The sequence below is a fragment of the Hyperolius riggenbachi genome, chromosome 4 (genome assembly GCF_040937935.1).
Source record: "Hyperolius riggenbachi isolate aHypRig1 chromosome 4, aHypRig1.pri, whole genome shotgun sequence".
Lineage (NCBI taxonomy): Eukaryota > Metazoa > Chordata > Amphibia > Anura > Hyperoliidae > Hyperolius > Hyperolius riggenbachi.
Window position 1 is genome coordinate 329,702,766 of NC_090649.1, and position 12,529 is coordinate 329,715,294.

Consider the following 12,529-nt stretch of genomic DNA (forward strand, 5'->3'; position numbering starts at 1 on the left):
ATGGTTTTCCTGTGCCCCATGCAGTGATGTCCATTATGCAATAACATCTGTTTTTAACGTGGTGCTGCTGCCTAAGAATCCGTTTCCTAACCCCCCCCCCCCCCCCCCCCCCCCTCCCCCTGTATCTTTGAATATGTATTGTACATGATTGTTCTATGCAATTTTACGTAAAGGAATGTTATTCTTAAAAACTGTTGCACTATTTGCCCAAAGTGTTTTTTCAGTGTTGTACACCCCAGTGTTTACCTCCGAGAGACTCCGCCTCTGTGATTCTCTTCCCATCATACCCATTATATTACTGACAATTTACCCAATTAGTTGTGCTTTGGGTCCTATGGGAGAAAAGCGCTTTACAAACGTTTTGTCGTTGTTATTAGTTTTTCCCATTACACATCTTTAGCAGTCTTGTGTTGCCCTTGTCCCAGCTTTTCCTGAAATTTGTTGCTGGCATCAAATTCAGAAAGAACATTTACTGTAGGTTTCATAACAAATTGATCAGTTTTAATTTCTGAAACTTATAAGAGAAAGTGATTGAAATTTCTAGGTAAGAACCACTGAGGTTAAATCATTAAATGGCATATGTGAAGTCTATTGTTGTCTGTCAGACTTGAGTGGCAGACTTCATCTTATGCTAGACTTGCACTGGTCAGTGGTAAGTCAAGTAAATGATTAATATCTGACCCCAACAAAAAAAAAAAAAGCAGGAAAATATGTACATAAGGGATGCGGTCCGTCCTATGCATAGAATATCATGGTCTTTTAATACCTTAAACATTTAAAATCATGCGCTTTCTCAGAAAATGTACTGCCATGGGGTTACATGTTCCTGGGAATCGAGCTTGTGTACAAGTGTACCCCAAAAATCACCTGTTAGCTTTATACTGCCCGAGGTGGTACAAAGCTATGAAGCAGTCACTTACATACTGCTCCTGTCCCATCTGACCATTGTCACGGTCAGCATAACTTTATTAGTAATACACAATAGCTGTATTTTACACAGTTACATAGTTATTTGGGTTGAAAAAAGACATACGTCCATTGAGTTAAACCAGAGAACAAAGTACAACGCCAGCCTGCTCCCTCACATATCCCTGTTGATCCAGAGGAAGGCGAAAAATCCTTACAAGGCATGGTCCAATTAGCCCCAAAGGGGAAAAATTCCTTCCCGACTCCAGATGGCAATCAGATAAAATCCCTGGATAAACATAATTGTGCATTACCTAGTAATTGTAGCCATGGATGTCTCAACGCAAGGAAAGCATCTAAGCCCCCTTTAAATGCAGGTATAGAGTTTGCCATAACGACTTCCTGTGGCAATGCATTCCACATCTTAATCACTCTTTCTGTAAATAACCCTTTCCTAAATAAATGGGTAAAACTTTTTTCCTCCATGCGCAGATCATGTCCTCTAGTCCTTTCAGAAGGCCTAGGAACAAAAAGCTCATCCGCCAAGCTTTTATATTGCCCTCTGATGTATTTATACAGGTTAATTAGATCCCCTCTAAGGCGTCTTTTCTCTAGACTAAATAAACCCAGTTTATCTAACCTTTCTTGGTAAGTGAGACCTTCCATCCCACCTATCAATTTTGTTGCTCATTTCTGCACCTGCTCTAAAACTGCAATATATTTCCTGTAATGCGGTACCCAGAACTGAATTCCATATTCCAGATGTGGCCTTACTAGAGAGTTAAACAGGGGCAAGATTATGCTAGCATCTCGAGTTTTTATTTCCCTTTTAATGCATCCCAAAATTTTGTTAGCTTTAGCTGCAGCGGCTTGGCATTGAGTACGATTATTTAACTTGTTGTCGATGAGTACTCCTAAGTCCTTCTCCAAGTTTGATGTCCCCAACTGTATCCCATTTATTTTGTATGGTGCTAGACCATTGGTACTACCAAAATGCATGACTTTACATTTTTCAAAATTGATTTTCATCTGCCATTTATGTGCCCATATAGCCATCCTATCCAGATCCTGTTGCAATATGTCACTATCTTCCTGAGAGTTGATGATTCTGCACAATAATTTATTTTTAAATTAGCAATGTACAAACATACCCCCTGTTAATTTATAAAGTAAGGTGTGTTAGTGCAGAGTTGTTCAACAGTACTGTATTTTTTAATATAATTTTATTGGTATACAGAAAGGCAATATCACAACCATAATCATATGGAGCAGTACAAAGAGGCCCAGCCAAAGCCCCCCATGTCGCCCATATCTGGTAGTAAAGAGTATTCTATAACAGCATGTAGCCCTTTAATAATGATTGTATTGGCCGAGAACCCCCTGTTGTGAGTAACATCATATCAAGTACGCCTCATATTGCTAAAAATGTTATCTAAAAATAATTTCACCCTGAGCCTAACTAAAGTGCCCCCCTGGGTCACGTGCATCATATGTTGAGAACTTAGGTGTTCATGTATCCAAGCTATGAGAACGCCTTGATAAGGGCTCTTAAAGCAAACCAAAACTAAAACGGATATGGAGGCTGCCATATTTATTTCCTTATAAACCATTCCAGTTTCCCGGCAGTCCTTCCAATCTCTGTAGCTGCAATAGTGTCTGAATCACACACTTGAAACAAGCGTGCAGCTTGCAACTGAAGCCGGACTAGATGAAATCAGACATCAGTGAGAAACATCTGATCTGCTGCATGCTTGTTTAGGGTCTATGCCTAAATATATTAGATGCAGAGGATCAGCAGGATAGCCAGGCATCTGGTTTTGTTTAAAAGGAAATAAAATATGGCAGCATACATACCCCTTTCAGTTGAAGTGTCCTTTAACCCTGTAATAAAAATACTTACATTGGTAGCTGCTATTATCCAGTTTGGGAGCATTCATACACTGATTTTCAGTCTCAAGAACAAATGTATCTGTTGAGATTGTGTTGTCAAGAGGATGATCCACCGATTCTTCAAGTTCTGATGAAATAAATAAACAGAATTGTAATTATAAAACATATTCCCCAACTTCATTGGTTTACTGAAATTTCATTACTTCATCAGAAAAAAAAAAACGTTGTCTTCTGGCTATTTTACTACTTCATTTCCTATATTTAGCCAGGATTTTAGCTGAAGGGCTGTGCCACATTTTTTTTTTTTTTTACAAACATCTAAACATTTCATTCTGCAAATGAAATGCCATTAAATATCATTTTACAACTTTAGTCTGAAGCTGACCAAAGCTATCTACAGCCATATAGAAATAAAGCTTTGCTAAATGATAAAGGCATGTGCTAAAAAAGTAAAAGTGGAACAGAGCATCCAACCAAACCTACTGTGAAACTTTCACGCCCATTCTTTTTAAATACAGTTTGGCTGGTAATTTTTATTTAGCAATGCCAAACCAACTCTTTTGATCAATAAATACCATCAACTTGAAATGTGCCTTCTATTCTTCCTCTGCTCTCACTGTCCATTCCAGAGCTGGTGTGACTGTTGGTTGAGCAGTAAGAGTTCTCTTCATGATGAGTCATCTCAATCCCAAATGGTCCATCCACAGACATTTCCACAGACATCCTGTGGTGCGAGTCAGTCTCAATGCCGGATGTATGCGAGCTACTGTGACTGGCTGTTGACTGTCTAGAAAGGCGATTGTACGTTGCACTCTCTCGGCTGCTTCCATGAGAATATTTATCGGACTGATCTAAATCCATTTCCATGTTGTCACTTATGTAGGATTCCCTGTAGCATTTCTTTTCTAAAGAATAAATAAAGAATCATAATCAGGAGTGTACAGTCTCATCAAAACACACAGTGTCTAATTTTCTAAAATGGTTTCCCAGCTGGAGATCACAGGAAAACATGAGTAATCCTCAAAACCCAGGCTCAAGTTAGTAAAATGACCTGCTACTAAACAGCTACAGCTTTCCTGGATCATATCAAACCACAGAAAGGGTGGCTAACATAAGGCAATGTGTGACTGCAGTCATGTATGCACCAAACTCCTAGTTTTAGATAAATCAATCTGACTGCAAGCTCACAACCTCTACTTCACCCAAACTTCAGCCATCCTTTCTACGTTTTGATAAGAAGTGGGTGAAGATTCTAAAAGCTGACGCATCTTGATAAATCCAGGCCAGATGTACAGGATCACTTATGTGTTCTGACATTATTCAGTGAGGAAATGCTCAGTAAATCAGGCCCTTGCAAATGTTAGTTACATCTTTACTACATTAGGCTAAAATCTCAGTTATATCACAACAGCACTAGTTACCATAGATGGTAACTGCTGATCCTAATGGCCCGTCCTCACGGGCTGCAGAAGTGGCCTGTCGCCAGCACACGTGAGCATGCTAGCGACAGGCCGGCGACAGCTTCTCTCCAGGTCCCTCCGCGTACACACGCGGAAGAGGGACCAGCGGCGAGACGGAAGCTGTCGCCGACGTTCCTCCTCCCACCGCCGGAAGCTCCATTTACCTCTATGGAGGTTGCTGTCGCTAGTCCGCGTACTCACGCGGACTAGCGACAGTTGCGGCGGAGGTGCGGCGGCGACTGTTGCCATGCGATTGAAACTTTCAATCGCATGGCGACAAGAGCGACGGGCGACAGTTCGGGGTGCGAATCCGTAATTCTTGGATGACGCACAGAAATTAAAATTAACAAGAGATCTGTGCTTATGTTATACTGTATAATCTCGCTATAACTAAACTCTGATATAGTAAACATTCTGGTATAGTAAACTACCTCTCCAGAACCCTGCCAATCTCCATTAAAAGTCTATGGGAGCAACGCCTGGTATAGTAAACTCTACTATAACAGAAGTTTTACTATATCAAACATGTTTTTTGGCCCCTACATGATGCTGACTCTGGATATAGTAAACAGTGGGCAGTGCATGCGTCATATGTCAGTGTAAAACCCATCATCTTCTACTCTCTTCAGGCTGGTTGCAAGTGAGTTGATGTATTTGAAAGACTAGAACAATGCCACCAGCACTGGATATACGGTACTGTACAAATAAGCAGCCTGGGGAAAACGAGGAATAATGTAAACAGAAATAAGAGGATGCAGTATTACTACTTCCACTTTGCAATCACCGATAAAAGTATTGTCACAGTTCTCCCACGTGATTGTACGCACTCCTAGGTATCTCTTTCTTTATTAGCGATGACGCTCATGGCAGTGTGTGGAGCGCAGAAGTATCAGAGCCATTCACATTACAAAAGCAAGTGGCTTACCATGATTGGCTGCATTATGAAGAGAGGCTTCCTGATTGTCTCAAGTGTGAACATTTTGCAGGACACGTGCTGCAAGTTCCACCCACGGAGGTATCGAAGCCACTCACAGGAAGCGAGTGGCTGCCTCGATTCCTCCCAAAAACATACAGATAAGTTAATTGGCTTCCCTCTAAATTGGCCCTAGACTATGATACATGCACTACACAATATATACATATCACACTATGGTAGGGACTAGATTGTGAGCCCCTCTGAGGGACAGTTCGTGACAAGACAATATACTCTGTACAGCGCTGTGTAATATGTCGGCGCTATATAAATACTTAAATAAAAATAAATTCAGTGAGGGCCCGTTTCCACTACAGCGGAAATCGGGACGAATCCGCAGTTTCCCAGGATTGTCTGGCTGGGGGGGGGCATGTATTTGGACAAAAAAAGTGTTAAAAAAAGAATATTTATTTTTAAAAAAAATAAACAACTTGGGGGCGATCAGACCCCATCAACAGAGAGCTCTATTGGTGGGGGGGAAATCACTTGTATGCTGTGTTGTGCGGCCCTGCAGCTTGGCCTTAAAGCTGCAGTGACCATTTTAGTCAAAATGTGCCTGGTCTTTAGGGGGTTTACCACTGTGGTTCTCAAGTGGTTAAAGTAAAAAGAAAAAAAAACACAACAAAAAACAACAACATTATATCCTCTTTGTTTACATCTGTACAGCGATGCGATCTAGCACAGCGATGTACAAGGGAGCAGCTCACTATCAGATCCCTCTCATAGACTGATGCCTATGAGAGGACGGGGAAAGCATGGGCTAAGTTAGGGGGGGAAGAGGGAGAACTAGGATAAAAAAAGGGGGGGGGGGGTCTTTTTTTCAATAAAAAAAAAAAAAAAAAAAATCAGATGCCACCAACAGAAAGCTCTGTTCGTGGCAAGAAAAGGGAGGCCAGATTCATTTGTGTGTTAAGCCGTATGGCCATGCAGCACACTGTTAAAACTGCTCGTGGTCCTCAGGTGGTTAAACAACGCAAACATTATGCGAGTTCGACCCGCCCCCCATGCTACATCATTGGGCTAAACTATCACCCTCTACATCAGTCAGCAGACACATGGCAGCCAATGAAGCTGCACTCCCTACTCCAGCTCAACCCCCCCCAGCGTCGGCCATGTTCTCACTCTGTGTGCTGCGTTGTTAGTGAGAGAAGGGAGAGAGGTTGCTGCAGAGATTAGGGAAAGCTTAGTTAGGCTCTTGTTAGGCTTGTTAGCTTGCTCCTTGCTGATACTTATTGCTAAAAAGCACCCCAAAACAGCTCTTTTGAGAGCTAATGTTCCCGTGATGAGTTTTTTTTTTTTGTGTGTGGCCCACTGACACTTGCATATATACAGCCCTGTCTGTCGCAGCTGGCCCTTGCTAATTGCTATACTGTGCCAGGCCCAGCACATTCAGTGCCTACCTTTTCACTGCACCTGTGTGTGTGACAGCTGCACACTGTATTGATACCAGTCTGTGCATACCTGTTCACTGTACCCGTGTGTGTGACAACTGCACCTTGTATTGATACCAGTCCGTGCATACCAGTTTACTGCACCTGTGTGACAGCACGCAGTTTTATATACCAGTCACCGCATACCTGTTCACTGTACCTGTGTGTGAGACAGCTGCACATTTGTAATACCAGTCACTGCATACCTTTCACTGCACCTGTGTGACTGCACATTGTATTAGTCAAGACAGTGCATACCTTTCACCTTATCCCCCTCATATGGAAAAAACAACAGGCAGAGGCAGACCCAGAGGCAGGCCACCCGGCAGGTCTGTTCGAGGTCATGCTGGCGTGATTTTGTGCGGCCCTTGACCAAAGTACAGTGCTCAGAAGAAGGCACGTGCCATCAACTCCCAGGATTGTCAGGACGTGGTTGACTATTTTTATGCGACCGCCCGCATGTATTTCTATAAAGCACACTGTATCCAAGGCTCCGTAGCCCGATGAGTTACCATAGTAACGAAACGTGTTAAATGGGAGGAGCTACGGAGCAGCGCTGTGTGTGACGTCACCGGACGCGGCGACTGTCGGCACACAGACTTCTGTACTTGCGGCGCATTTGTTGGGGTAAGGGATAAGGCGGATTTTGTTGCGGCTGGTAGCATCTACGAAGCTGCATGCCTCCCCATCTATACATATGCCCTTGTGTCCGCATAGGATACTGTCCTTTGTTTTTATCTATGAGTTCTTAATAAAAGCGGGAAAGTTCCCATACACTTTTACGCTATAAGCGTCTTTTTTGGAGGTGACCTGCACGGATCTGCAAGAGCCCAGCTGTGATTGCCGTGGTGGCTGAGGGGTGGCCGATACCCCTGATGCGCTGACGGGCCCACTTGGCCAGTGGATTCGGTGAGTCTTTTCACAACGGGGGGGGGGCTTACTATTCCCCACATGTTACTTAAAGCGGATCCGAGATGAAAAACTAACTATAACAAGTAACTTGTCTATATATCTTATGTACAGTTTAGATGGTTTAAACAGCAAATCTGTCTGCATACTGCTTTAACCTTCCTGGCGGTAAGCCCGAGCTGAGCTCGGGCTATGCCGCGCAGGAAGATATCTCAGCCCCTGGTGGAGCGATTTGCTCCATTTAAAATGCTGTACGCGCAGCTAGCACTTTGCTAGCCGCGCGTACAGCTTGATCGCCGCCGCTCTGCGGCGATCGCCCGTACGCAGCGGCGCAAGAGGGCCCCCCCCCCGCCAGAGCCCTGCGCTGCCCGGACCAATGAGTTCCGGGCAGCGCTATGGGCTGGATCGGAGGTGTCTGACGTCAGGACGTCGGCTGACGTCCATGACGTCATTCCGATCGTCGCCATGGCGACAGGAGAAGCCAAACAGGGGAGCGCGTTATATACGCGTTCCCCTGTTTGCTATTGATGCCGGCGACGATCGCACTAGAGGGACACATGCGCCCTCTAGTGGTGTTTCATGTAGCTACCACTCTGGTAGCTTTACATGAAACACAAAAAAAAAAATAAAAAAAAAAAGGATTTTTGCCATTTTGGCAAAAAAAATTAACCGCCAGGAGGGTTAATAGAATATAATTATTTCTTCCTTTGATACAATGACAGCAACCATGTTGTTTGTAAACATTACACAGAGGCAGGCTTATCTGCACCATCAGCACTCAGACTGAAAATAACCTAATCCCCCCTCCTCCCCTCTGCCTCTGAAATCTCTGGATAGTAATACCTCCCCCTCCCTCCTGATCCAGAATGAGCTCCCATGAGCCCTTTCTACTGCCAAGGCTCTCTGAAAACTGTGGGTGAGGCTTATTTAGTTTATAGGGAATTAGAGTATTAAAACAAAAACAAAGAAGTATTTGGCTTGAGGAATGCCCTATAAACTATAGGAAATGAATACAATTATGCAATGAGTAAAAGTTCATCTCGGATCCACTTTAAAGTGAAAGTTGAAGATCCTGAACAAAAGAGACTTTGAACTTTGCGCGCTTTACCCTATACTTCATAACTTGGTTCCAGCTTACCACACTAAGCAGGGAGCGCTCCACCTACTTTGGTTGGTTGTTGCTGTTCAGCATCACTGTTTCTAATTTGTATTTTTGTGAGCGCCATTTATGATATTGTTTGTTGCTTCATTGTGGACAGACCAAATTCGATCAGCTGGACAGTTACTGTTGTTTTGTCATTGAGCTACCTCAGCCCGGTGACCATATGGGCTTGAAAACCGCCATTGCCTGCACTCTGGCCATCGTGCGCACCAGTCCAGCACGGCCATCACTACACAAACAGCTGTGTGCGATGCGTTACACAGCAAGTTTGGTGTGTCAGTGTGAAGCAGTACACTAATTACACTACCTGATTGATGTATACACATGCAAGATGTTTTAAAGCACTTTATGCCTCGAATTTAGCATTGCAATGTGATTTCTGCTCTTAAAACACTGCTGTGCGTCAAATCCATAATTTTCTCCGGGAGTTTTGGCATGTTTCCCTCTCCGCCATGCCCCCCCCCCCCTTCCAGGTGTTAGACCCCTTGAAACATCTTTTCCATCACTTTTTTGGCCAGAATTAATGTTTGAAGTTTTGAAAGTTCACCTGCCCATTGAAGTCTATTGCGGTACGCAAAGTTCACGCAAACCCGAACTTTTGTGGAAGTTCGCGTTCGAGGTTCACGAACCTAAAATCGGAGGTTCCAGCCATCTCTACCCAGCATGTGTAATATGCTATAGGTGAGTCACCCCTTTGGAAATCCATACAATAGGGTCTGGTATAAAGTAAAAGTGAGGTAATTTTCGATTATGCCAGAGGAACTTTGGGGGAGAGCTTCTTTTGAGGAGGGCGGTTCCAGGCATGAATTAGGTCCCATGCTTTATTGTTTTCATGTTATTGGTTTGCTTTTTAAGGCTGATTTTAGGGTTTTTATTATGCCAAATAAAGCTTGTGAGAATGGAATTTAATTGTGCAAAAAACTTGCGTAGTATCCATATGGGACAATTTCTGAAAAGATAGAGGTATTTTGGGAGAAGCTTCATTTTTATCAAATTGATTCTTCCTACCAGAGAAAGAGGGAGACACTGCCAACCCAGAAACTTTTGTTTGGTGTGTTGAAGCAAGGGAATATAAGGCCCATACACATGTCGGATTTTTTTAAACGACGGGTCGTTTGGACGTCCCGTCGGTCAAACGCCAAATCGGGGGTGTGTACAGTCTGTCGTTCAGCTGATAAGACTGGTCTTGAGCGATCTGCCTAGTTGTCTTCAAGGAAATTTTGAGGAGTTTTGCCTGTCTGTCTAATCCCCAATCTGGATGCAAACTCTGGCACAGGACAGAAGGAACTATGGAGAAATGCATCCTATATGCATGAAGAGAGTTTAGCCTGTCTAATCCCCCTAATCTGGACCCGATCTCTGCCACAGGGCAGAAGGTAAACAGAGAGAAATGCTGCCTGTATGTATACTGTGAGTTTAGCCTGTCTAATTCCTCCTCATTTATCTCTAATCACACATTGAAATTTATCTATTCCCTGTGTCACCTGTCATGGTAGATAAGCTAATTTGAAAGCACAGGATGTTAACAATATAGCCATTTGGTTCCCAACTGCTTCTGAGCTAAGCGCTTCTGCTGATCTGCCTAATTTTTGCCAGGATTTTGACTACTCTCTGCCTGCCATCTGCACGAACTCTGCCTGGATTTTGACTACTCTGCCTGCCACCAAAGACTGAAAGCAAAGAGAAAAAGTCCATAAGGAATCACGATTCTACTGCCCAGATTGTGGGGTTGCCCTCTGTGCCATTCCCTGTTTCAAAATATACCACATGTGGGAGATGTATTAAGTATATATATGTACATACTGTATAGTCTGGTGCCTTATTTGTTTCACTATTTTTTAAGTTTATTTATAAATTTAATAAATTCTGTTCTAGTCTTATTATATGCGGGATATCTACAAGACCTTTATTCTGACATATTTTGGGGAGTTTGGACTTAAAGTTAATGGGAACCGCATTTAAAAAAATGAGACAGATACTTACCCAAGGAGAGGGAAGGCTCTGGGTCCTATAGAGCCTTCCGACTCCTCTCCTGGTCCCGTTGTTTCGGTGCTGGCTCGCCAGGTAGCAGTATTTGACTAAATTAGTCAAATACTGCTTTACCCGACCGAAGGAGGCTTCAGAAGTCTTCAGGGAACCTGAGTGCTCCTGAAGAAGGGCGGCCCTGTACTGCACCTGCGCAAGCACGCACTCTTGGACACTCACGCCTGTGCAGTATGGAGCCGCACTTCTTCGGGAGGACACGGCTCCCGAAGACTCCCAAATACCCTTTCGGCGGGGGATTGAAACGGGGGGGAGCCAGCACAGGATAGAGCGCACCGAGAGAGGAGACGGAAGGCTCTATACAACCCAGAGCCTTCCCTCTCCTTAGGCATTTGCTTCATTTTTTTTTTAAAATGCGGTTCCCATTCACTTTAAGATTTGGAGGCCTAAAATTCTTGAAAAAAAATGTACCGCTTTTAGACCCATAAATCCAGACACACACACACACACACACACACACACACACACACACACACACACACACACACACACACACACACACACACACACACACACGGTTATCTGAAAGCAGAGAACCCATAGAATTAGAATATAATATTATTAAGTATGTTAAATGACCATTGCATCAATGTTTAATATAATAGAGCAGAGAGAAATTTTAATAGTCACAATGTTATAAGCCAGGGGTGCCCAATGGGTAGATCACAATCTCCAACCGCTCCTTCACGACCTCCAATGAGTCCTCGTCCAACCCCAACCACCTCTCAGTGGGAGTCCCCCAAGGCTCGGTCCTTGGCCCTCTACTGTTCTCCCTATACACATCCTCCATTGGCAAGGTTATCTCCTCCATGGGTTTTAACTATCATCTGTATGCAGATGACACCCAAATCTACTTCCACACCCCTGACATATCCACCACTACCATGGACAAGGTCTCCTCCTGCCTATCTGCCATCTCCTCCTGGATGTCCGCTAGGTTCCTGAAACTAAATCTAGACAAAACGGAATTTAGGATCTTCCCAACCCAGTCATCCCTGGACCTCCCAGATGTGCAGGTCACTGTTAACCACACTACCATTCGCCCTACCTCTCAAGCCCGCTGTCTGGGTGTCACCCTGGACTCCGCACTATCCTTCACTCCCCACATCCAAAACCTTACAAAGTCCTGCAACTTCCACCTTTGTAACATCTGTAAGATTCGCCCTTTCCTGACCCCTGCCACCACCAAACTCCTCATCCATGCCCTCATAATTTCCTGCCTCGACTACTGCAATGCCCTTCTGTCTGGTCTCCCTATGACCCAAATAGCCCCACTGCAGTCCATCATGAATGCGGCAGCCAGAATTATCCACTCCTCCCATCGTTCCAACAGGGCGGCTCCCCTCCATGAATCCCTCCACTGGCTTCCTATCCAGTCCAGAATCAGATTCAAGATATTGTGTCTGACCTACAAATCCATCCACAAAACCTGTCCAACCTACATTTCTGATCTTACTCAGAGATACACACCAAGCCGCTCACTCTGCTCCTCCAATGAACTTCGCCTGACCGCCCCCCGCATCACCCAGTCCCATGCACGCCTCCAAGACTTCTCAAGAGCCGCTCCAACACTGTGGAACTCCCTACCTCCACCCATTAGGGCAGCCACCTCCTTCAACACCTTCAAGAAGGCCCTCAAAACTCACCTTTTCACTCTGGCCTACCACCCCTCACAATTGCTCTAAACCCACAGCTGAACTCTGGTCCCCTACCTCTTGTGTCCCTAGCTCTCCCTCTAGATTGTAAGCCTTTGGGC

General features: G+C 44.3%; 2 protein-coding genes across 2 annotated transcripts in view; one reads left to right on the forward strand and one right to left on the reverse strand.

Moving 5' to 3' along the window:
- The window catches only part of KIF25 (kinesin family member 25), a 207,949-nt gene that overhangs the window by 168,325 nt on the left and 27,095 nt on the right, over positions 1-12,529 (forward strand). The gene's annotated exons all lie outside the window — the stretch shown is intronic.
- FRMD1 (FERM domain containing 1) overlaps positions 1-12,529 on the reverse strand; it is a 109,414-nt gene that overhangs the window by 15,628 nt on the left and 81,257 nt on the right. The window contains exons 11-12 of the mRNA XM_068231806.1: positions 3,372-3,701; positions 2,807-2,923 (exon numbers count right to left, since the gene is read on the reverse strand). Coding sequence (XP_068087907.1) covers positions 2,807-2,923; positions 3,372-3,701 — 447 coding nt within the window. The remainder of the gene's footprint in view (positions 1-2,806; positions 2,924-3,371; positions 3,702-12,529) is intronic.